Genomic DNA, 25,003 nt, shown 5'->3' on the forward strand with positions numbered 1-25,003 from the left:
TTTATACAATACGAAAATATGAATTTATTGTGAATACATTTTTCTTTTTTAGGGGGGGAAAAAGGTTTGAAGTACATACTAGACTGTATGTGCCTGGGGACGGAGGTTCCACAATTGTGTCCCAACGTTTGTATTACAGGTTATAAAGGTAGAACTTTTTATTCCTTCTGGTGAACTCAGTTGAAATGTAATTTTACCAATGTTTCCCCTTCGGCAAAGGGCACAGTGTGAAATTGCTCAAAAAGTAAATAATCACTCTTGATAGAGAAATGTTCATTTTTCTTGATTCTCTGCACATTGTGATAGTTTTCATTGTCACAACAATGGGGAGTCTCAGCACATCTGATGTCAAAACATAATTAGACTAATGAATTCTGTCATAAAAAACAACAAAAAAAATGCTGGTTTGATTTAATAAATTATACATACACTTTTAAGATGTACAATGGTCGTCACATTTGTCCTTGTCCTCCTTTTTTTAAGACAAAATCTGCATTCAAAGTATTTACACATGTACAATTATCAGGCAGCACTTTACAAAGAAAGGCAAGAACGACAGACAAAAAGTCAACTCAAAACCTTCCCTCACACTCACTCTGTTGGAGGAGATTACATTGCTGTCCCATGATTATAATACATGTTTCCCTTCCCAACAGTAATGGGAATTAGAAGGAAATTGGGACTGAATAACATCCATGAAATCCACCAAGATCCAATGGAGATTCTAAAAGGATTAGTCCAGTGACTGATCAAATCAAAAGGTGGTGAGGGGGTGTCATGGGTGTAACTATTCTACGATGGGGTTGGAAGGGGGAACTGAGCTTGCTCTTCCTGCCTTCCTTTCATAGTTGACAAGTCTTTGGCCAACCAGGTACCTGCATAGACATCAAAACAAAGATTCAGTCACATTTCAACAATATTGGAAAAAAATAGTATGTGAAAAGCATGCCACTTAACTACACTAAAAATGTTCTTACTTGTCATTTTTGATGTGCTCATAAAGGCGTTTAAACTGTCGTATTTGGAAGGACAGGATGCCGATAAGTGACACCACCATCAGAAGGAAAGGGTAGATTCTCCTCTGCATTAGAATCTCCATCTCTGGGGTCACCCCTATGGGACCAATACATTTGTTTATCATAAAAGGGTATAACAGCATAAGAATAAGGAACAACAATTTGAAAGTAAGAAAATGTCCTAATTAACTCACCAACAGCAGGCACCACCCCAGCGGCAATCACGTAGGGCACACACAGAGACAGCAACAGGACTGAAATGACTGGTGCTGCCAATTTACGGATAATGAAATGAAGGTCAATGTTGCGAATTCCATTAGCGTACACCTGGGGAGAGGGGCAAACCATCAGTGAAAATGCAACAAATTTGCTGAAGAGACACACAAAACTAATAGTTAAAAAAAGATTATCCATTGAAAAAAAAAAATACCTGCTCAATTACAGTCTTTAGCCACCACTGCGGACCCATTAATGTTATGGCTGCGATAATTTTGGCATGAAGCACTCCAAGGGCCCAATCCTAAAGGCAAGAGGCGGGACATCAACACAATGATTCAGCAGATAGTCAAGATGTTCCGGTTAAAAAAAAAACAAACAAACTTTGGAGGTGATTGATAGATATCAATCCTGTGAAGGAACTTACCTGCCAGGGATAGAAGAGGGGCGTTTGATCCAGAGGTACCCTGAGAGGAGCTACAATGACTAGCTCAAACAGCAGACCCAACAACAGTGGGATGACTCCAGCAACCAGCAGAGCAACAACCAGGGTTTTTAGGATCTACAAAAACAAGTCATTTCAAGCTGGATGAGCAAACAGGGCAGTAGAAATTCTATCAAAATGATGAGCTCACTCTTCATGGTAGCAACACAGGACAGTTAAAGACAGAGATTGACTCAACCTACAAGGACCTCATAGGAAAATTACTGAATTATAGATGGGAAATAAAATGTTATGATGCAAGCATGACAACCCAGACTGTCTAATGGATTGATTATCATAACAATCAGCTAATTATATTATCAATTAAAGACACAGATTCCTAACACTCACCATGAACGTCCACTCTTGAACTTTGTGCACGATGACAGTGCGTCCCTGGGGCATCCAAGCCAGCAGCACAGTGATACCACGGATGGACAACCAGCAGACATACAGGCCACAAGCTGCTGTGTACAGCTCATGAATTTTAGAGCTTCCAGTCCAGAAGGACATCAGCCAGCGTCCAGTGAACACTAGTGTGCAGAAAAAAACCCAAACGCCTTAATTATTTCAATTTCAAGATGGTCCTTTGAATCAGGGAATAGTAAACTGCAGTTTGAGCTAAATATGGATCTGCACAAGCATCACAGAAGTCTATAAATGGACAGGACATTCAATTCTGGTTAGTGGGTACGGATGAGTGAAATAGGAAAAAAAAATGCACGTGTGCTGTATCTCTCACCTGGTAGAGTCAGGCACACAAGACTAGCCACCAGCAGTGTGATGCACATAAATGCTATGAGTAGCACAATCTGGAGGAAAGAGGAGCATTTTTAAGTATTAGTAACTCAAAGAGAGACCAACATATAAACTAAAAATACTTGACAAGCTTTTTCAGTTTGAACCACGCCTGCCCACATTTTAAGGAAAATTATGAGGCAGTTTTCTTTCACCATAGTAAAACATTGCTGAGGTTGAGTTTAACACATGTTCGTAGTTTTCCTAATTATAGAGGAACTACTATGGAGCTGCAAAAAAACAACAACAAAAAAGATCATCTCACCCTGAATGGGAAGCGGAGAGGTCTGTGGTATGGCTGGAAGCCCACTGGTCCGCCCTGCTGCAAGATGGCCTGGTGGGCCGCATGCAAGCCCTCGCCAACTGCTGGTGGCGGGTTGTTATTGTTGTTATGGTTTCCAGGGGGAGGGTTGTTGTTGTTATTGACAGGCTGGTTAGCGTCAATGTCCTCTTGCTCCCCAAGGAGGTAGGAGTGGAGATCTCTGTAATTGCAGAGATGGGAAGAAAAAATAAATAAATTAAAATACACGCAGTGAATTGAAGCAGCACAACTGGCTTTGGTACTTACAATAAATATCCAGCGCTGACTGTCCAGGCCCTAACTAAGCCCTTGAGCCATTGGCGAGTATGCCCTTGCTCCAATAAAGCTGGCAGCACAACCTGAAGTAATAATAGCTCTAAAGACAGCTCGCTGACTGGGGCATCGCTGAGGGAGAAAGGTTCACAGAAGGTCATTTCAACAACACACAGAGGTGCATATACAACAGAAAACTCAATAGTTACAGTTGATCATCTTAATTTTAGTCGTAAAAAAGACACACAATTTCTCCTCTGGCACTACTAAAACAGCTTAAAGAATAATTAACAAAAATGCAACAAAGTTGTAGTCTACTAGTTAGTTACCTGTAAAGCATGACGTTGTATGGCAGAAATGTGGGCATCAGTAGTTTAATCAACCTGATAGGCAACCACAGCATTAACAACACGATGGAACCAAACACCACCACCGACAGAATGAAACGCCGCAGGTGTCTGTATATGGGAAGATGAATCATCTCTTGCACTGGGTTAAAATCTGGGTCATTGAGATTTCTCAGAAACCACAGCACTCCAGGCCTCAGCACCTGAAATATAAATAAGACAGGAAAATAAGTTAAAAAATGTTATTGTTTCCCTGGCTAATAATACCCAAATTGCAAATGGCCTTACCTCTCTTAAAAGTAGAATGAAAGAAGCAAAGTAAAAGACATAGACCATCCCGACAAGCCAGTGCAGGAACATGGTGGTGCCTGGTGCTGATTTGAAACTCATCTCTCGATCTTTCAGAGAGGCATCAAACATCTCCTGCGAGTTAAAGGTCGATTAAATAGGAACAAAGCATGTATAAATAATTCCCAACACTATTGCAAAACATTAGTATGCCGTGAAATCATTGGGCATACTGTGGGAAAGTATGCAATTTCTCTTAATTGAGCCATAAATGATCATTTATAGTCTAAGGCAGAACAGTCACTTGTCCACAATAGATGGCAGAATGTGCAACTAATCTGTATGCCACCTGTTGCTCATTATGAAACAGATTAACTCACTCTCTTCTATTGATGAGTATAGACATCAAATCTACCTGGCTGGCAATAAATAATTTCACTCATTCACTGCCATTGACACAAATAGACATCATCCATTTTAAATGGGCTGGTAGTGAATGAGTCAAAATCGTCTTTCGTCCAACTAAAAAAACATTAGACACAAATCACTAAGTATGTAAACTGTGTCAATTTTATACAGTGCAGTGCTGTCAGATTTTGTTCATGTAAAACAGAAAAAAACATTAAAAATAATACCTCCAATAATATAAAAACCAAAGAGTTTAAAAGACTTAATTTAAGAAGTGCCAATATCCTTGTGTGAATGTTTGTTCATCTCTACGAAGAATGTCAATTTTGAATATTGTACATTCAGCCCAGCTATACAGTGTTGATTTGAATTGCAAGGGCCGTGTTCTATTTCTGACAAATTGATGGATATGTCATCTGATTCCACACTACCATGGCACATTTGAACTAATGTGAAAGATTATACCCTTATTTTATCCCGTGTTTAACTCTGGTCAGCAGTTAAAACTGTGTCTGTTTTTCTTTCCTTGAACATCTTCAACGGAGAGCTAGCAAGATTATAATGCAAATGACAAAGGTGGTTTTGTCATGGTTAAGGCAATCTCAATTACGTTGGCCTTAATCCAATCAGCAAGACCAATAAACAAATGCTGGCTGAGCCACTATGCAACACTTCATTTTAGGTTAAATTTTTAGTAAAGCTGTACAAATCAAATATTGTCATAAGATGCACAGTGTGGTTAAATACAACAGCAAATTAGTCAAACAATAGATTCTTACTAGGGAACAGATGTCGAGCCACCAGCCACAGATCAGTGGAAAAACACCTATCTCCACAACAACCAGCAGGGAGACCTATAACCAGATAACCAGACATCAGTTTCTACATTGCAAAGAAATTATGAAAAATGTGGATTGGAATAAGACTAATCACATCATTATGGAAAAAAAAAAAATCAATTTATATATTTTGTGCAAGAATCTGAGGTGTATTCAGACATTGATTCAGAGATAAGGATTACTGTATGCCTCTACCAGTGGGGAAAAAAACCCAAACAAAAAACAAATGCGTAATGTGTGCTGTCAGGTTACCTTGACAACAATGTAACAGACTCCAAGCAGTCGTCGGGAGCGCTGAAACCGGACCAGAGCAGCCAATCCCTACATCATCCCTTATTAAGGATCAACACCAGAAACATGTGAAGACAACTTTAATATGCATTGTGCAAGTGCCGTAGAAGGATACATGACACAGTATAAGTGTCATGGCCAGTAGTATGTACCCAACGATGGTTGTAATTAATCCTTCGAAATGGGAAGCTTGAACCTTGGAAAAAACATCAACAAGTCAAAAACACAAGCACATCCTTCATAATGACATTTTTTGTATAGTTAAGGTTAGAAAACCATTGTCTTACATATTCCTCAAAGCCAAGACCCACAACAGAGAAATGTCCAATGTGGTAGGGACAAAATGCTGTCAGAGAGAGAAACGCTAATATTAGACATTATGCAATATATTTTATATATATATATATATATATATATATATATATATATATATATATATATATATATATATATATATATATATATATATATATTTTTTTTTTTTTTTTTTTTTTTTTTTGCTTTGGCACAAGAGAGCTTAATTTCATACTTTCCCATTTAACCCAAAAATGTAGATTTTCTGTTTATCTTCATAGTCATTGTAATAAGTAGACGTACTGTTGTGACAATAAATTCCAAAATGACAATGCAGATGCTAACAACATACATGTGAGCTTATTGACAGGGTGGACGACATGTTGAACATTTTTGGTTAATGTTAGCATTTCATTATCTGGGCCAACTGATTTGGTTAGCAAGCTGAAGGTACTGTTAAATATATTTCACATTTCTTACTTGCTTATATTTGATATTGTACTACGACATAAGAAAGATGTTACACGTGACGACCATGCATATAAAATGGTGAAAATGCCAACGCAAGTTTAATTTATTCTGCAAGCAGTCAATGTTTTAACTTTCATTTATGAAAGACAAAATGCTTATGTTAATAAAAGTAGTTGGTCTCTAAATAAAAAGGAAAGCATGCAAAAATGATAGGGTCAGTGTACTTACCAAACACCAGGATGAAGAGGGTATTAAGCGACACCACCCAAAACACATGCTCCTACGGAAAAAAAACACAGAAGCCATTAAGGAGATATATTTTGAATGTAAAACTATTGCTCATTAGGCTAGTGTTTCCCAACCTTGATTAAGTCAATGCACCCATTTTCATAATTAAAAAAACAGTCACTTCTAATATATAGACCTTTATTGTCATTACACCTACACAAGGCAAAAAAAATAATTCACTTGACAGACTAAAACCGTCCAAGAAACATCCCAGGACAATGACTAAACTGGGGAACACAGAAGCAGCATGGCCCATTGACATGCAGCCACACGAGCAGCGCTTCAAGATCATTTCCTCATTCATGAATCATTCAAGTGTCAATAAAGTGAAAATATATAATTTCCCAAGGTACACCCGAGCATCTGTCGCAGTACATTATTGTGCCGTGGCACAGAATACGGTAATCATTACCTTAAAGAATAGGGATAAAACTTACCAGAAAAACCAGTGATCCATCCAATCCAAGCATCTGAAAAATAAAAACACACTGAGTGTTTAATGTGATTTTTAAAAAAACATTTAGTAAAATGTGCTATATATTATTGCAATTACTCTTTCCCAGGTGAGTTCCTCAGCAGCTCTATCCCACTCTAAAGCATTCCAGTTCATGTCATCTGCAGGAATTACATGTCAAAACGTTTTTGGTTCCGACCACATTTACCATTAAACATACTTTTCTATCAAATCCAAGATGTCAGGAAATTAATTTGCACTCTGACCTTGCGCTCCATTGTTGGGGTCGGCATCTTCAGCAGCCACTCCCTCCTCTTCTTCCAGCTCAGGGTCATCTCCCTGCTCTGGTGGATCAGGGGGTTCTGGCTCTGCCTCATTCTGGTCTGCTGGCTCTGCAGGGGCTGGTTGGTCAGCAGGGGGTTCATCTGCTGCTCCTGGGCCTGCCGCTTGTGCCTGAAGATGTGCCAATTATTCAAGTTAAGCACAGCAACTTTCAATTAAATATCAAGTTGAATAAAATCAAGAGTTAAAACCTCATTGGCTTGTCCAGCAGCATTGGGGGGCGGAGGCTGGTGCTGCTCTAACCACTGTGGAGCGCCACCATGTACTATCTGCTCTCGGAGCCACACCAGGCTAATAAATGCACACAAGGTGCAGGTAACCACGAAACACCCCTGTAGACAGTCAGCCAGCAGATTTTCTCTGCAAAATAGAAAAAAAGGGAAGCAATTTTACACTAGCAACATTTTTTTCCCCTGAGAAAAGCATGCTGCAAAATGCTGATAAAATACTCATTACTCACGTCGATAGCATGTCCAATGGCAGTGTCAGAAGTGAGCTCACAGAGCCAGTAAATAGACACTTGTAGATGCGACCTGAAACAGATGGGGAAATACAGCGACATTGGATTTACATTTTGTATGCTATGTGGGATTTATTATATGTGGTTGTAAACTTTACATTCAATACTCACAGGCAGTGAGAGGAACCACGCCAAGCCATGCAAAAGCCACCAGTGTGTAATGGAACCAGTAGCGGATGGCCGTGCCCACGCTTGTCAGCAGGCCGGCACAAATGTCCTGAATGGGCAAACGTGATGGCATGTCCGGGGAGTAGACTGGAAAAGGTACAGGATAATTTATCAAATCTATCAGCAATTCACATACATCTATCAATAAAATTCTAAGAATAGCTAAGCACTTTCAAAGCAATTTCTAACAGTGGTAAACACATTGGAAAACATGCATAAAAAAATAAATCAATTCCCAAATATACTTATGTATTTAAAAACACAAAGTCATATCTATCTAATAAAATATCTAATATCTAAAAAAATCTAAAATATCTAATAAAAACTGATGGGCTCTTATGGCCACAAAGCACTTACTTGGTGTAAATGCAAACCTGTGTTTGCATAATTCACAATACTCCTTCCTGCTGTGTTTCAACCACTGGACCAAACTGTAAAGCAACATTTGAAGGTGAACATTCTGCATTCAAGCATAACATAGTTGTTCAATCACATGGTACAAAAATGAAACTAGTGCCTTTCAGAATGACTGTGTCAAACCTACGCGACAATGAAATATGAATAGGTCTGTTGATCAGGGCTATTTTGACTTTTTAAAAAGTAAAATTACATATACTTATTAATTGTTCCGCAGTTAGGTGGTTGGAGTAGGGTGACTTGAATGTCACATTCATGGTGAGATTCAATGGCTGCCCAGAACCATCCAGGCTTTTTTTTTTTCTCTCCATGCAGAGGACACCCCACCCCCACCCAAGCCCAACCTTTTACTGGTGATGAGCAGGAAACAATGACAGAACAACACTTTGTTTGGGCTGCTTTTATGTCCACGGTACCAATCCCGCATCTCAAGTTCATAATGTGAGAGGCATCCTACCAAGATATGGAGGGAAAACTTGTTCTCTGGCCATCCTTGCATTAAGTTGGCTGCAATAGCAATAATGTTCAACCCGTAAGTTAGTCTGACATAACAAAATTCAAAGTCCCTTATGAAAATGAAAAATCCTGTTGGAGTTTACCCCCAGCTCTTTGTGTAGTAATCTGACCATAAACCTGATCTGATCATTACCTAATGGCTTAAACATCTAGGGGAAACACAAATCCTTAACTAATGACACTAAAAATAGCCAAACAGTAACTGTCATATAATTGTTACGTGTAGGTCGTTTTCACTAACCATTCCTGGTGAATGAACTTAATGCTGCCGGTGCAAACACAAGGGTGGTATAGGGGTTTGTCTGGAGTCCCTTCGGAGCGGCAGACACGACAAATATCCGCTGAGGATGCATACATGAAACACACAAAGACAAAATTGAGAGTTTTGTTATTTTCAATATTACAGCCAAAAACTATTTACAGAAAAAAGGAAACATGTAGGCTCTATTCATTTTAAAGCCAGTAGTCAATTGGCCTTTCCTGGAAATGCCCCACTAACAATGATACATTGTGATTTCCTTTGAACGTTTTAAAAAGTGATCAATTTAAAAATGTGAATGTTTATTGTAAAAAAATCACACGCGTGAATTACACTGACACTCATTAACCAATTTCCAAGGAGTAGCTCTAACCAACGGATTGCGGTCCACCCACAATCCAATTCATTAGTACAAGACAACTAGTTTTACTGCAATTTCAGTTTTTAAATTGTTTTATTTCGCCTGTCTTTCGACTGACAATAACATTCATTTACGATCCAAAAACATACATTTACTATCTCTTAGTATGATACAATGATAAAAAAAATACACAGTAAGGAATACGAATTTCTCGTCGTTTGTGGGTCAATGGGTGTGTCTTCATATACTGTAATTGCATAATTTAGATGGCGTACCTTATGTAGTGAACATTGCTATAGACGGCTAATGACATCACGAACCACAGTAGTCTGTACTATAGTTTTTACTGATTAAAATGTACTTGATATATACTATCGTTTGGCAGTTTGTAATCGGCATTCCGAATAGGCGCTACACCACATTATAACATATCGTCAATAAAGACGAGTGTTAGCCGTTTAAGCACGAGCAGGCCAGCTCAGCTTGGTGTGGTTCTCGATGATGCGCTAAGGATCATGCTAACCTAATGCTAACTAACGCTAACCAAGACGAAGCACCTGCGTTTACCTTCCTCGGTCGTGTCCATGTTGTTCACAAAGCGAGAGTCGCTGTTTTTTCCTGGTGTAGCTCGTTCACGGAACCCATCAACGACAGACGAAATAGCTTAGCTCGCCAAGTTAAGCTAGCGAGACGAGCATAACGTTAACCTTATGGGTCAGAATGCATCAGCAACAGAAAATGGTTTCCTAACAGACGGAAACTCCCAGCGCCTTTTTGCCGTATCTAATTTAAAAATCCAAAAGGTTTTTTGATTATACTAATTTCACTTTCTACTTTTTTCCAGTTACCACGAGAAACACCGCATCACAGTACAGGTTGTAATGACAGTTAAAAGGCAGACGACGAAAGGCTAGCTGAAGCTTGACGCATGCGCTATGGGCTAGAGCTCCTGTCACAACAGTCTTCACCAGTGGTCTTCGCCTATGAACAATAAATCGAAACCCAGCCCTCCGCCTTCATACTGCCGTCTAGTGTACCGGGGAATAAATCTATAACAAGCGCGTTTCTAGGTTTATCCTTTGATCCAAACCTCGTGCAATCGGTTTTGCTAGCAACCTACATTATACATCCAATTTGTAACGTTACATCTGCATTCCGTAATTGTAATCAAGTGTTCCCTATGTGCTAACAACGGCGCCGTGGCTTAGTTGGTTAAAGCGCCTGTCTAGTAAACAGGAGATCCTGGGTTCGAATCCCAGCGGTGCCTTTTCATCGATAACCAGTTCTATTTGGGACCAGGCAGTTAGCGCAGTACGAAACAGGATATTATATTGGTGAAAGTGGCTAAAATGGCGTAGCTATCTTACATAAAAGTAAAATGTCTGTTCTACGTCGCCATTCTCATCAGGCTTTTATTTTGAAAGTTTTGACAGAGGTAACCGGCGAATCCGGATCGCAAACTAACCCGTTGGAATATGCTAAAAACTCACTTCCTATAACTTTCCTGGCTGGAGAACAGTACGGTACGTTTGAAACACTCGTCTGTTGCTCTTTTGGTGATACTTGCAATGAAAATGAACAAACGTGCCTTGTTTCTTTTTTTGTCGGCATTTGTACTGACGTTTCTCGGGTCATTGACATGCAGTCTGTGTGTGCGTGTGCCGTACACACAGATGGCGAACGAGGCGAGACCGTGTCCTTGCGATATTGGGGATCGAATGGAGTATGGAGGTCTTGGCAAGGAGGTCCAGATAGAACACTTTGAAGCATATTTAGTGAAGCCCGCGGCAGTATCTGACAAGGCCATAATTGTCATCCAAGACATATATGGATGGAAGCTTCCAAACACCAGATACATGGCTGATATGCTTGCTGCCAATGGATACTTGTGTGTTGGATGCATGTTTTGAACTCACTGAATATATAATAATGCTAAGAAGTACAACGCCAGCGGAATAATTTTATGTTTGCATTTAAAAGTATACTGTAATAGTGATAAGATTTTGATGGCTATCTTGTGCTCTGCAGGGCTGTTTGCCCAGATTTCTTCCTGGGGAAGGAGCCATGGAGCCCATCACATGACTGGTCCAAATTTACGGAGTGGCTGGAAGATAAAAAGCCGACCAACATCAAAAAGTACTAACAGCTCTGTTGTGTATTTTGTAATGCACGTCACAAAATCCGGGAGAGGGGCTGGGTTGTCTTTGCCCAAGGGCACCTTCACAATAGTTGGAAGCGGATTTGAATTTTCAGTCATGGCAGTTGATTTTACTTTAACTCTTTTAGGGTTTCTCGACCTTGATGGAGACATGAATTCACTTGATTTTCAGAGAGGTGACCTTACTGCTGAGTTTCTTGAAGGAGCAATGTGGTGTCAAACGCATTGGAGTGGTAGGATTCTGTTGGGGAGGTGTTGCCACGCATTATCTGGCCCTGCATAACTCTGAAATTAAAGCTGGAGTGTCATTTTATGGTAGGTCATCTGTGCAATTGTGACCCTAAACAAAAACACCTGAATTTTAGTGTTTTGAGTATTATAATGCAATATGTAACTAATATGTAGGTATCATACGGGAAGGAGAGGACAGGTATGAGCTGAAGTGCCCAACCCTTTTTATCTTTGGGGAGAAGGACAATTTAATTCCACTGGATCAAGTAAGAATAGACTTTTAAAATAAGTTTTTTCTCTTACAATTTTTGTGTTCTGTAACAATTTTGTATTTCATTGCAACCACTGACAATTTCTGCTCATTAGGTAAGTGCTCTTGAAGCAAAGCTAAAGGAGAGATGCGCCATGGATCACCAGGTGAAGATCTTCCCCGGGCAGAACCACGGCTTCGCCCACCGAAAGAGAGAAGACATCAGCCCGACAGATGAACCGAGAATTCAGGAGGCCAGAACTGATATGATCAACTGGCTGAACAAGTACATTTAAATAACTGCAAGTGGAAAATATGCAGAGGAAGGCGAATCGGTGTTTTCATAAGTAAATGAGAGCACTGTTGTTAGCATGTTCAAAATATTCAGAGTGGGTATTTTGTAAAATAGTTTTCCACAGTCGATTAGAAAAAACAAAACCTTCAGATGTAAGTGTTTGAAATGGCAGTGAATGGAACTGTACATACCCCCCAACTAAGTCTTAAAATTAAACTTCAACATGCTTTCTATCCTAATCATATCAAAAATTAATTAACAGTAAAAAGTATGGTGAAAAATGAAAAATTAAGAAAAAATACAACTATTCTAAAATTGTAAGCGTTTCTTCATTCTGGCCAGTTTTCAAAATTTGAGTGTGGATAACAGGCCTAAACGCTACAAAAAAAAGTACCAATGTTGACATGAATGACTAATGAGTATTTGACCTGTTGCCGAATAAAAATATTTAGACCTTTCCACCGACCAACATTTTAATGACAACTTCTGATACTGGGGCGAACTGTATCAAAGGATAAATAGCAGTAAGCAGTGTGGTTTGAATGCAGTGCTAAGAAAGTGCCTCCAATATCTTGAACCGCTCAGACAGACTGCAACATTCTAGAACACAATTGAGCCTTTATGATCTTCGGGGGGCTTTCAGTCTTCGCACTCCCCGGGGCTTCGGATGTCGTCGATCTTGAGGATCATCTTGACGACTTGAGTGGCCAGCAAGATCTGCTGCTTTTTGCCAATGAGGGTCTCGATCACATGCTGCTGCTTCATGTCTGCGATGAAATAGACAGAATTTAAGTAACACCTGTAAGAAACTGTTTTGATGAAGGCACAATTCCATGTGGCTACGCACCGTTGGTGTTGTTGTGCAGACAGTCGATGCCCAGGTACGGGTTTTTATCCCTAACTTGTCTGGCTCTGACTTCTGTCATGGTCTGGATTGGGTTTAGGCCGCTGTTTTCAGCCAATGCCATGGGGATGACCTCTAAAGCGTCTGCAAATGACCTCATTGCATACTGCTCCAATGATGGGCACTAGAAAATGGGAAAGAAAAACAATTAGGAATGAGCAACATAAAATGGCTAAAACAATGGCTGAAAAACATAAAAGGGCTAAATGCTGCATTAATTCCATCCGGAAATGAGGTAACCTTGTCAGCAGCCTGGTTGACGGCAAGAGCACAAGCAATCTCCGAAGCTCCTCCTCCATAGACAACACGGTTGTCTCTGACCAGGTTACGAATTACACAAAGAGCATCATGGAGTGCCCGCTTGGCCTCATCAATAATCTAATAAAACATATGAGATGATTAACATGACGTAACATTCGACAGGGGACTCAGTGCTCTTAATTTAAAGCAATTCACCATTTTGTTGCCTCCACGGATGAAAATAGTCACAGCCCTGGTGTTCTTGCAGTCTTGGATCACCAGCATGTGATCCTTTGTGGTTCCAAAGGAGATCTCCTTCACCAGGCCTGCAGTGCCGAGCTTCTCCGGCGTCAGCTCACAAAACCTTGGCACGATGCGGCCCCCGGTGGCGATGGCAATGAGCTGAAGAAGGAAAAATCAATGAACTACCTACAATACAATCATAACAGTATACTGTTTTTCTTACTGACTAGAGACAATTTCATGGCCATTTCGATCAAATTTAACACTGGCGCATCTCTGGTGTGCCTTGCTTAAGATGGCTGTGAATACACGCTAGCTCTACCGTTATTGCCTTTGATATACCAGCTTGCTGACTTAGTTCTGTTCAGTATGATAAAAATGATACAAATCAAAGGGAAGGTGGGTTAAAACTGAAACTCTTGTTATTTTCTCAGTATTGCTTTTTAGATCTTAAGAGGTTCTAATAATTTATTGAAAGCCAAGCTGTCAATTCACACTTGTGCACTTACTGATACGTACATGTATGGTATGGATGGTTTCTGTAAAAGTGAATTGACACCATGTAAAACTTGACAAAAGCTAGTCAATAGAATTATGGTAGTATGAAACTTTCCACTGATTACATCGAACACATTAATTGGCAGTTAAATTGTGGCAGTAAATATGCATATTTATATTTGTTGATATGATCAAGTTAACAATGCACCGACGTTCTGCTAAGAATTGACCTGGATGTCACGACTTCATACGTATCCTAAAGTCAGTCAGTTAAAAAAAAAAAAAATACATAGTGCAAAATAAATTAATTAAAAGTGTGTTAAATGGCAGCCATTTAAATACAACTAAATTTAAGTAAAAAAATAATGTCCTAATTACTTCATCACCTGCTTTGCATTCTGTCAAATAAGGATTTTTTTATTTTTTATTTTTATTATTTTTTTTATTTATTTTATTTTTATTTTTAAAGAAAATACATTATATTTACTGTTGATCTGTTATTCACAAGAATGGGTAAGTTATAGATAACGTGTTGGAGATAAAATTATTAATACTTGTAAAACCATTTCAGTAATATCCTTAATATATGAATAAACATCAAGATTCATTTCTGCTGGCCTGGCAGTGAATGTTTATTCATTCTGCCACTGATGATACCTATGCAAGTCAAAAATCAATTTGAACACTAAAACAAACAAAAAACCCCAAAACAAAACAAGACACTGTGTCACTAACCTCAATCTCAGGCCCTCCGACCCAACGAACAGCAGGTAACTTGCTCTGCAGCAAAAGATGGTTGGCTTCATCATCAAAGCCCCACTGGCAGATGGCCAAGTTAGCGCCGTTGCTTTTGACCTAAAACAACAATGAGATCTTTACATTAGGGCTTGAACCATGTGAGTATTAGCAGCTGTCACTTTGGCCAACTAACCTGGTCGATCATCTCAACAAACTTCTCCTTTTCGTACTTCTGGAGAGCTTTGTAATCCTCGACGGATGTCACGTCCAACTTATGCTTGGTTTTGGGCTTAGGGGGCTCAAAAGGGCAGGTGAGGATTGCAATTTTCACATCTTTCAGAACCTGAGTAATGATGGGGGGGGGGGCACAGAATTAGCCACATTGTTTTGCAACTGCCACACAGCTACTCGAATATTATATATTGTGACATTTGTACCTTTGGCATTTGAGGGTGACTGAACTCTTTGTCCACAATGACACCCTTGATGAGCTGTGTGTCCTCCAACTTGCCTCCCACCTTACCCTCCATCTTGATAAGCTCAAAGTCAACATCTTTTCTCTCCATGTCAGCCACAGTGAGAATGGCATTCACTGCAATTTCTGCCATTTGCCTGTGGCAACGGTTGATGCTGAAATATGAAGAATAAAAAAGCTTACCAGATTAGCACCCTAAAAAAGATATGGTTTCATAAAGCGTAAACAATACATTTGCATGCATAGTGGGCGACTTACACTTTAGAGCCCAGTGTTGTCATGGCGGTCTGAATGAGGGGTTCTGTGTTGTTGGGATCACAGGGGAAGGTTTCTGCAATTTTGTCGAGCTGCTCAATTGCGATGCGTGCGGCCTGATCGTAACCATCAGCAACCCTGATGGGGTGGATTCCGCGGTCCAGGAGCTGCTCAGCTTGCTCAAGCAGCGCCCCGGCCAGTACTGGTAAGATAAGAAATTAATGCATAGAAATATACAAAATTACAGTAAAAGAAACATCTGATTTTGATTTAACGTACCAACAACTCCAGTGGTTCCATCACCAACCTCGTCATCTTGCGACTTGGAGAGATCTACCATAAGTTTTGCAATCTGATGGTCCACATCCATCATGCTGAGAATGGTGGCTCCATCATTAGTGACAGTTACCTCTCCATCTTTGTCAACCATCATCTTGTCCAGCCCTAGTCACACATCAATTAATGTATTTGAAGAAGGAAATCTAATTATTAATGTAATTGGCCATTTTTAAATAAAATATTACTTCAAACATTTGGTTAATCACAAACCATTAGGTCCCAACGATGTCCTTAGCGTTGACGCAACTGCCTTGGCTGCCATAATATGAGACTGCAAACACAAACATGAGCACGTTAACGATTAGTTTAAAACCACTAAGTTTGGTATAAAGTATTAAAAAAATGATGCGTCTAATTCTAAAACCACTAACATCAATGAAAAACAAGGGCCACAGCCCTATCCAGTTTTTAGAGCACATGGGCCTCATGTTAGCATACTGGCTATCAAACATCAAAATCATATAATGTAATCGAAATTCTACCACCGCACTAACTTTACGTGGGTTGCTAAAAGTCTGAACATTTGAACAGTTCACCGATAGCTACAGAATGTCAAATAATTCTCGTGGACATGATACGGCAGGCAAATCGGTAATATGCTAGCTAACGTGCCAGACCAAGCCCCGCTAGCTAGTCCATTGTACCTTCAGTGCGTCGATGCCCGTTAGCCGTGTCTTTTTATCCTGGTCTTTAATGATGATAAATGGCCTTCCATATTCATCGAAGGCAAGCGTGCCTAAAGTTGACATGTTGATGGAGGATTGGGGGTAAAAATTGGACTTGTCAGAGATAAAATGATGAGTTTGAGAGATTAAATTCTGGAGTGTTGGGGAGAATCACGCCGCACCGATCTGCCGGCGACTTCTGGAAGACTCCACGGGCGGGAAGGGCAGCACCAAGTAGATATAATTAACTTTTATATATGAACGTATTTTCAACACTGGTGGGTAATACATTTATTTAAATGTTAAAATAAGATATTCAGAAGTATCTTCATTCGTTGCAATGAGACATGACGGTAGTTAAAATAAAAAACAAAATATTATTTGGTGGACTCTTCCGATCACGGCATTTCTCGCGATGTACCGTCAATCCCGTTTAGGGGAGATCGTAATGGTGGCGAAGCGAGTCCTAATCTTTCCGGACAGTAGAGAGCAGTATGCATGTAAACGTTACTTGCAAGCCGCAATAATTGAAAAAAGAAAAATAATCTCGCGTGGGTTGACCCATCAAGAAGAAGATTCTCGCGTGAATTAAACCAATGGATATAAATGTAGCATGTGAGACGGCTGCATTGAATGTTTCTCCCTACGCATTTGGAAAGGTACACTGCATTTTTTTAAGATGAACATTACCGTGTAATGTGGGCAAATATACTTTAGCGATCGCCCGTCACTGCTTAGGTTTTCCACTTTGAAACCTACTACTTAACTAAATTCCACGTGTGAAACTGTCAAAAGTATGACGTAACGCAAAATACTATAGGCAGTGTTTTTGCCTTCTGAAATGAGGAGATTGTTGCGTAATACTGTCTTTACTAGTTTTCTCATATCTCTTAAAGTAAACTTAGAAGAAATCACTGTGGCATCTTTTTTTCCTCCCAACGCTATTTTACACCACTACATCATTTGATTAGGATACCTAGTTCAATTTAAAGACAATTTTGCCTTCCTTCAGAATGCCCATTGAAGTTAAACCTCGGATTGTGATTCTCTATGGATCTCAAAAAGGACAAGCCCAGTCCATAGCAGAGGGGATAGCTGAAGAGGCAGATGAGCATGGAATACTTGCTGAGCTCAGCTGCTTAGATCAGGAAGATAAGGTAACAAGCATTTGCTCGTTTGATTTGTTGCCTTGGATATGACTGTGATGATCTAAAATGATATCTTTCAGTACAATTTGGAGAAGGAGAAGTCCCCAGTAGTCTTTATTGTTTCCACAACTGGTGATGGCGAGCCACCAGACAATGCCTTACAATTTGTAAAGCACATCAAAAAGAAAACCCTCTCCGCTGACCACTATAAACACCTTCACTATGCACTTTTAGGTGAATTAACCTTTGCAGGATCATTTGATTTAGTCATGAAGTTGCTGAGTACTCTGTATTAGTTTCTTATTTGCTCTGTCTGCCCCTTCAGCTTTAGGAGACACAAATTATGAAAACTTTTGCAACTGTGGCAAGACAATTGAACGTCGCTTGCAGGAACTCGGAGCCCAAAAATTCTATGCAACAGGATATGCAGATGATGGTACAGGGTAAGTCATGCAATGGAATATGAAAAACAAAAAGGAACGTTTGTTTATTATTTATTAATACTTATTAATCATTTAAAGACTAACTTACAAGTAATCCTACTATTGCACAAGAATCAGTATAAGCATTGAAAGGCCTTAGTGAAATTTTAAGGCACAAAACTATGGGTTCTAATATGTACATGATTTTTTTGCCCACATTTTTTTTTCTATTTTATGCATTTTCCCCTCTCTCTAATAGGATCTAAAAATAAACCCATCCAAACAGACAAGATGCATTTGAAGTTATCTATTAAGTTTTAAAACAGTGATTTATTTTTTTTCCCCTGTAGTCATCTGGTTCTCCCCGAAGCTTCTCATACTTATGCATCTTTAATGTTGTTTTGTTTTCCAAAGGTTGGAGGTGGTTGTAGACCCTTGGCTTGCAGGACTGTGGAAAGCTGTCAAAGCAGCATTAACAAATATGGCTTCAGATTGGATTATTAAAGACGATTCAGAGAAGACAATTCCAGATTCTTCGATTCCTCATGTCCAGCTAAACCTTCTCAGCCTCGCTGACCATCAGTCAGATTTGGACTGCAAATGTGGACCTCCACATGTAACTTCTGCCACACAGGTGGCATCTCAGTCTTTTGAAAGTGTCACTTTAACCTCACCCCTAGCAGAGACACAAAACAAGGATCCTGGAGTGTTCAATGCACCTTCACTGTCACACTCGGTGCCTCCACTGTCTGACCTGTCGCTAAATGTTCCTAATTTACCGCCACCTTTTCTAGATGTCTCTCTTCGGGAAGTAGATACTGTGGATGAGGTGAGATCATTTTTCTTTTCTACTTACGTTTAATTTTTTTTCACATCATCCTTTTCACAATTATTTGCATTAAAATATGGTCACTTGTTTCTTTAGGTTTTTGGACCATCAAACAGTGAAAGTCTTCATGAGGTTCCAATATCCCGTGCAGTTTGTTTAACAACGGGCGAGTCGGTCAAGACTGCCATCCTACTTGAGCTTGACATCACAGTACGAATCATAATTAAAAAAAAAAAAAAAAATGGCTTCTGCATTCAATTATAATACATGTTGAATGGCATATAACATGTTCTTTCTCTCAAGGCACACCCGATGTTGACCTATCAACCTGGGGATTCGTTTGACATTTTCTGCCCCAATAGAACCTCTGAGGTCAAGGAATTGCTTCAAAGATTGGGTCTTGAAGATCAGAAGAATCATCTTGTCCAAGTTTCTTTACTTAAAAACACAAATAAAAAAGGTCAGTATACATATGACACATATTTGTAGCACATATTGTGCTACACTTTGTTTTATGATTAGGATTTGTTTTGTGTTTTTATTGTGACATAATTTCCTGCGACTTGTGATGTAATGTTTTCTTCTGTCACAGGTGCTCAAGTGCCATCTTACATTCCTCAGAACATTTCTTTACAGTATCTGCTCACATGGTGTTTGGAGATTAGAAGTGTTCCTAAAAAGGTATGTATTTATTAAAAAAGAAAAATATTTACATATGAAGTTTACAGCAGTACATTATAGAGAAAGCAATATTAAGTGACGTCACTTAATATTGATTCTCCATGCTGAAAAACTGAACCCTTTGCCAAAAAGATAACAAAATACCCGCTATTCACATTTGATATACAGTAATTAAGTTTAGGCAGTTTATCTGCAGACATTTTCTCTTAAATTTGATAGAATTCACACACCCAATAGCACTATAAATCTGAAGGCATTAATTGTTTTATTCTATCTATCTATCTATCTATCTATCTATCTATCTATCTATCTATCTATCTATCTATCTATCTATCTATCTATCTATCTATCTATCTATCTATCTATCTATCTATCTATCTATCTATCTATCTATCTATCTATCTATCTCTATCTATCTCTATCTATCTCTATCTATCTCTATCTATCTATCTATCTATCTATCTATCTATCTATCTATCTATCTATCTATCTATCTATCTATCTATCTATCTATCTATCTATCTATCTATCTATCTATCTATCTATCTATCTATCTATCTATCTATCTATCTATCCATCCATCCATCCATCCATCTCTCTGTGTGTCTGTCTGTCTATTGTTTTGTTCTCATCTATATCATATCTAATCTACAGTATGTCTTAATAATATTCTTTATTGAAGAGTAATTTATAACTTTATTGTCAGAATAATTCATTGATCATTGGGGTAGAACCGCATTACAAGTTTCTATCTTTATTTTTGTTGATGGTCTTTTTATAATTTACCTCATTCAATGCCATTCACGGCTATAGAAGTGAAACATTTATTTATACAATACAGGAAATAAATGAGTAATTTTTAAAAGCTACTTAATAAATGGCAGTGTGGCGATGCCTGTTCCTCCATGGCATATTCAACCATGATTTTTTTCTGATAGGCCTTCTTGCGAGCACTTGCTGAGCATACAGCAGACAGCTTGCAGAGGAGGAGATTGCAGGAGCTTTGTAGTAAACAAGGCACGGCTGACTACAACAAGTTTGTGAGAGAGTCCAGCCTCAGCGTTTTGGAGCTGCTCGCTTCCTTCCCATCATGCCTTCCTCCCCTCCGCGTCTTAATAGGTCAGATCACTTTCTTTTTTGTTTTATTTAATAAGCAGATGTTGTTGGTTTTGATGGTGTATCATCAATGTGAAGGCTTATATGATTGATACTTTTTTTTGCATTAAATATATAGTAAGGCTCTCCTCGATTTAAAACAAAAATGGACATGTTGCTAAGTGCCCCACATCTCAAAATATCAACTAGAGTGGAGGAAAAAATCATGACTTTGTTTTGATAACTACAAAAAGTAGAGTTGTGTCAAAGAATTGACCCCCCCCCCCCAAAAAAAAAAAAAATCAAGATTTTCATTTACTACAATTACAAATTGATATAAAATGTCCACAAATCGATTTTATGGAAAAAAAATACAGCTTCCTTTCTGCTTCCTTTTAACAATGCCAAACTGAAAAGGAAGAGACAACAACAGCATGCCAATGGCATGCTGCCAAGGCCAACCAGAATAAAGATGCCAAATAATACTTGGACGTCAATTCATCCATCCATCTATCCATCCATTTTCTAGAGCCGCTTATCCCCCTCAGGGGTCGCTGGCGCCTGTCTCAGCTGGCTTGGGGCAGTAGGCGGGGGGCATCCTGAACTGTTTGCTCAATTCAATGGTATTCAATTCAAATAGTACACATTTATTTTGAAGTAAGCCTTAGACTGCTACCAGCTAGCTTTGTTGTTAACTGGGACCATATACAAAATAAAAGTGTACAAAAACATTGTGGGATCATCGTCTATCCATGTTCCATCCATAGATAAATAATAAATAACAGCAATATTTCTGAATAATTTTTAAGGACTATATTCAATAATTCAGTGATGTTTTTATATAATGAAACCAGATTTACAAGGTTTTTCCAAACTGTTGACTGGTTCAAAGTAAATTTACACAAAACATTGAGGGTTCTTCCGTTATTCATGTTGCATCCGTCATGTTCCATTTTGGTAAATGCATTTTATACAACGCAAGTAAGTAAACAATAAACATCAGAGAAAATCATTACCTTTTTGGAGGTAGAATGTTGTTAAAAAATGCAATGAAATTCACAGAGAAAAATTATGGAGTACATTTGTGGTATTTGCATTTATTTAATTTCTCAACATTCATGAGTGAGCTATTTTCAATAAAATTGCTATAAAATTGCTGTATGACCATGTGACGTGATGCTATTTTCATCCAGGGAGGGGCGCTGTTGCCACAGTAAATCGAGTCTTATAAAGGCTGTGAGTTTTTTTTTTTTCTTTTACAAAAACTACACAGATGACTGAAGTCTCCTTAGTGAAGTCTCCTTGGCAGCGTTCCATCGTGTTGTATGACCATTTTTCATTTATAATAATATCAGAATTGATTTGATAAATGTAGCTTCTATTCATGCTGTCAGACGTTTGTCACATCTGTTCAGCAAATATTTTTTCTTGATCGTTAGCTATGCTGGCTGGTTTGCTGTTCAGTTGAGCAAATTTTATCTGGCAGTGAAATGAGTTGATGACGGCTTTCCATACAAGTTGTCCTTTAAAAAACCCACCTGCATGCCACAGCTATTTTTGGCTTTCATGCTTGTCTTGCCACACCATTTTTTTTCTACTCCTTAGGGGTAATCTGATTCAGAAATCAACCATCATTGAGATAGAAACTGTGGTGCTAGAGGCTTCTCAGAGCAACAGATGTTATGTTACTGGAGGTTTGCACAAGTGCAGAGGTGATCTTGGAGCAGAGGTTAATGGGGAAGCCTGACTCAGCGCGTCAAGGACATGGCGGAATGCACCCCTTCGTGTTCATTAGACTGCAAGATCAGGGTTTATACTTATGGTTTGACAGTAACTATAAATAATGAGAAGAGCATCCTTTAGTACATACACTAAGACGACAGATACACTTCCTCCATTCTCTAATTTATATGATCCTATTTTTTTACTTATATGTGGAAAGGTCATAGCAGACTGCTGTCTGTAAGCATCTTTTTTGTTGTAATTTACCGTAAGGCTCAAATGTAGCTGTACGAGGTTGAGGACAAATTATTTCTTTACCTTCTAACCATCTGGACATGAACTTGTCGACAGCTTGACAAAAAGCATTTGAAAAGCTTAATGAAATTCTGTGAACTTGCAAGGCTTCTCATCCAAAATAAATTAAAAGGCATGTGAGTAGTATTAACAGAAGTGAGTTGAATGAAAGTAAGGACAGTTCTTTGAAATGTGTTGCAACCTTCCCTTTCATCTGCAGGTACGGGAACTATTCAAGCATTAATATTGGACGCTATTACTATAGGCCTAACTCTTTTTTTGCATTATGTTGAATGGAAAGATTTTAAAGATAAAGTGCCTCAGATACTGGCAAAAAAAAAAAAAAATCTGGAGACTACTTTTTTTTTCAATATATAAATATTAAACTCTTCTTTCTAAAGTATGAATGAGCTGTATTTCATAAGATACATATTATGGTGTGAGATGATCAGTTCTAAAAGCTACACTTGCCTACTGAATTTTTTTTCTCATACATAAATTGTAAAAACGTTTTTTTTTCCTTCAAAGTTGAAAAATGCATTTATAATTTAGTCCACATGTTTTTTTTTCAATACAATTGTATTGATCATAACAAATGGGAAGGAGCCTGTACTCTGAGTGATGCTTGTTAAATTAAATTGCCACTTCATTAAGACCATCAGAGCATTACCACCACACTTGACATTTAATATTGAAAGCAACATGCACATTAACAAGAGTTTTGAGAGAGAAATTACACCTTATGCAACGGGCAAAAGTAAAGAATCAATATTTTTCATCCTCTGAATGCCGTATTAATTCTTCCATTGCCAGCAATTTTTAGACCCTTTTTTTTATCTTAATTAAAAAAAAAATACTGTAAATAAGTATCTGTTATTGAATGAGGGTGAGGGTTAGATTAAATTATGTTAAACCGCAATGTTTCTTAATTCTGCAAAGTTTCAAAAATATTTTCTTTAATGTTGCTTATATATTTCTCACATTTGTAGTGCAGCAGTATTCACAGATTTTGAAAAATAAGAGTTGTAAAAATTGATATTATTCACGTTGTTTGATTCAGTTTTCCAACAACTTTAATGCAACAATCCTCATTGTTTTTTTGAGTGAGAAGAAGATAGAAATATGTTTGAAAATGAATTTAAGAACTCATCAATGGCTAAGTCTTTGGGCAAACTAATTACTTTGATCCTTAAGGCTGATCCAAATACTGTACTGTAAAAAGAGTCCTAACTATTTTTGGTAATTGTGACTAGGATAAGACGAAAACCAAAAAGAAATAAATGACTCAATTTTTGTCTGACAAAACAATAAAAACACATTAATACAGTATTTGTAACAAAACACAGCTTCAAGATGAAGGTCGTTACAAAAAGTATGACGTAATACCAATCAAAATAAGGGTTAAGTGCTTGTGCAGACTGAATCTGATAGATCATCTTCCAAAGTTAGTTTAGTGCACACCATTCAATTTGAATGAATCTGATGCCAAGCTGCACTTTAAAATTGTTGGGTCAAAAATAACCCCTATTTAGTCAAAAATAGTCTGATACATTATATTGAGTTATATTTCATTTATACAAAAAAAAAAAGGTAAAAATTAATAACCCATGAGACACCCCATTTTTGGTTGAATAGTTTACCTATTTTGACCCTTGACATTTTGGGCTGGATAAGGAATTAGGCTAAACCCACAATGGGGTTGTTTTGTACAAAAAAAAAATCGATTTTTTAAAAATTTTTTTGTTTCATCCGTTTTTTGATTTTTTTTTTTTTTGTTTCATCCATCTGACCCAACTTTTTGTGTTGAATATACATACTTTAAGACCCAAAAACTTGAGTAAGCCACTTTTTGACCCAATTCGACCTTTTTTTCTCCCAACTGTTTGTAGAATGTGCTGAACTTCCTTCCTCACACTGTGAGCTGTTAGCAGGTGTCAGGCTAAGAGTGTGAGCAGATTTTGTCCAGCTGTTGATCTTTCCGAACGATTTAGTTCAATGATGTGTTTTTTTGCGGGGCCACAGCTGTTTTGCTACTCTTTTGGGTTCATCTATTATTTACATCCAAGTTCCAAGTGATCCAACTGCCTTCTTTTTGCCCACATCAAATCCTTGGCGGTGAGGCAGTGATAAATTCCATTGCTACAGGCCGAAGTGCAGTTCCTTCTTCATT

The 25,003-nt window shown here is 38.3% G+C and overlaps 4 protein-coding genes and 1 non-coding gene across 5 annotated transcripts in view; 3 read left to right on the forward strand and 2 right to left on the reverse strand.

Annotated features, from left to right (window-relative positions):
• Nucleotides 1–397: 397 nt before the first annotated feature.
• Nucleotides 398–10,310, reverse strand: LOC148407697 (E3 ubiquitin-protein ligase MARCHF6-like). Its single transcript, XM_088402417.1, has 25 exons — nt 9,919–10,310; nt 8,973–9,072; nt 8,156–8,229; nt 7,742–7,885; nt 7,571–7,643; nt 7,302–7,470; nt 7,035–7,221; nt 6,868–6,929; nt 6,752–6,784; nt 6,255–6,306; nt 5,549–5,607; nt 5,377–5,457; nt 5,223–5,291; nt 4,911–4,985; nt 3,724–3,858; nt 3,418–3,638; nt 3,083–3,220; nt 2,780–2,996; nt 2,459–2,528; nt 2,068–2,249; nt 1,660–1,794; nt 1,447–1,536; nt 1,211–1,343; nt 978–1,113; nt 398–875 (listed from the first exon to the last, which is right to left on the reverse strand). Exons 1-25 carry the CDS (start codon nt 9,935–9,937, stop codon nt 788–790), a joined length of 2,742 nt encoding a protein of 913 aa, XP_088258543.1. The 5' UTR covers nt 9,938–10,310; the 3' UTR covers nt 398–787.
• Nucleotides 10,311–10,544: 234 nt separating this feature from the next.
• Nucleotides 10,545–10,618, forward strand: trnat-agu (transfer RNA threonine (anticodon AGU)). The gene has a single exon. It is a non-coding gene; the product is annotated as a tRNA-Thr (tRNA).
• A 7-nt stretch (nt 10,619–10,625) lies between these two features.
• cmbl (carboxymethylenebutenolidase homolog (Pseudomonas)) lies at nt 10,626–12,743 on the forward strand. Its single transcript, XM_088402423.1, has 6 exons — nt 10,626–10,874; nt 11,025–11,239; nt 11,380–11,487; nt 11,682–11,824; nt 11,915–12,006; nt 12,107–12,743. Exons 2-6 carry the CDS (start codon nt 11,025–11,027, stop codon nt 12,284–12,286), a joined length of 738 nt encoding a protein of 245 aa, XP_088258549.1. The 5' UTR covers nt 10,626–10,874; the 3' UTR covers nt 12,287–12,743.
• On the reverse strand, nt 12,741–16,862 carry cct5 (chaperonin containing TCP1, subunit 5 (epsilon)). The gene is made up of 11 exons (XM_088402420.1): nt 16,622–16,862; nt 16,188–16,248; nt 15,918–16,082; nt 15,642–15,840; nt 15,346–15,538; nt 15,102–15,251; nt 14,906–15,025; nt 13,646–13,831; nt 13,430–13,567; nt 13,133–13,313; nt 12,741–13,052 (listed from the first exon to the last, which is right to left on the reverse strand). Exons 1-11 carry the CDS (start codon nt 16,724–16,726, stop codon nt 12,925–12,927), a joined length of 1,626 nt encoding a protein of 541 aa, XP_088258546.1. The 5' UTR covers nt 16,727–16,862; the 3' UTR covers nt 12,741–12,924.
• Nucleotides 16,863–17,154: 292 nt separating this feature from the next.
• mtrr (5-methyltetrahydrofolate-homocysteine methyltransferase reductase) overlaps nt 17,155–25,003 on the forward strand; it is a 40,058-nt gene continuing 32,209 nt past the window's right edge. Inside the window, exons 1-9 of the mRNA XM_088402418.1 lie at nt 17,155–17,301; nt 17,655–17,799; nt 17,871–18,024; nt 18,116–18,233; nt 18,627–19,041; nt 19,138–19,251; nt 19,345–19,501; nt 19,634–19,722; nt 20,661–20,841. Coding sequence (XP_088258544.1) covers nt 17,276–17,301; nt 17,655–17,799; nt 17,871–18,024; nt 18,116–18,233; nt 18,627–19,041; nt 19,138–19,251; nt 19,345–19,501; nt 19,634–19,722; nt 20,661–20,841 — 1,399 coding nt within the window. The 5' untranslated portion in view covers nt 17,155–17,275. The remainder of the gene's footprint in view (nt 17,302–17,654; nt 17,800–17,870; nt 18,025–18,115; nt 18,234–18,626; nt 19,042–19,137; nt 19,252–19,344; nt 19,502–19,633; nt 19,723–20,660; nt 20,842–25,003) is intronic.

Source organism: Hippichthys cyanospilos, chromosome 19 (assembly GCF_059441005.1).
Source record: "Hippichthys cyanospilos isolate Australia breed blue-spotted pipefish chromosome 19, RoL_Hcya_1.0, whole genome shotgun sequence".
Taxonomy (NCBI): Eukaryota; Metazoa; Chordata; class Actinopteri; order Syngnathiformes; family Syngnathidae; genus Hippichthys; species Hippichthys cyanospilos.

Excerpts from the sequence above, each read along its gene's own strand:
- cct5 (XM_088402420.1), bottom strand. The coding sequence starts at position 16,726 with ATGTCAACTTTAGGCACGCTTGCCTTCGATGAATATGGAAGGCCATTT. Across the intron at positions 16,249-16,621 it reads CGGGCATCGACGCACTGAAG|TCTCATATTATGGCAGCCAA; the intron begins GTACAATGGACT and ends TTGTGTTTGCAG. Across the intron at positions 15,539-15,641 it reads ACAACACTGGGCTCTAAAGT|CATCAACCGTTGCCACAGGC; the intron begins GTAAGTCGCCCA and ends TTCATATTTCAG.
- cmbl (XM_088402423.1), top strand. The coding sequence starts at position 11,025 with ATGGCGAACGAGGCGAGACCGTGTCCTTGCGATATTGGGGATCGAATG. Across the intron at positions 11,240-11,379 it reads CTTGCTGCCAATGGATACTT|GGCTGTTTGCCCAGATTTCT; the intron begins GTGTGTTGGATG and ends TGTGCTCTGCAG. Across the intron at positions 11,488-11,681 it reads AAGCCGACCAACATCAAAAA|AGAGGTGACCTTACTGCTGA; the intron begins GTACTAACAGCT and ends CTTGATTTTCAG.
- LOC148407697 (XM_088402417.1), bottom strand. Across the intron at positions 3,221-3,417 it reads TACAACGTCATGCTTTACAG|CGATGCCCCAGTCAGCGAGC; the intron begins GTAACTAACTAG and ends TTTCTCCCTCAG. Across the intron at positions 1,114-1,210 it reads TGGGGTGGTGCCTGCTGTTG|GGGTGACCCCAGAGATGGAG; the intron begins GTGAGTTAATTA and ends TTGGTCCCATAG.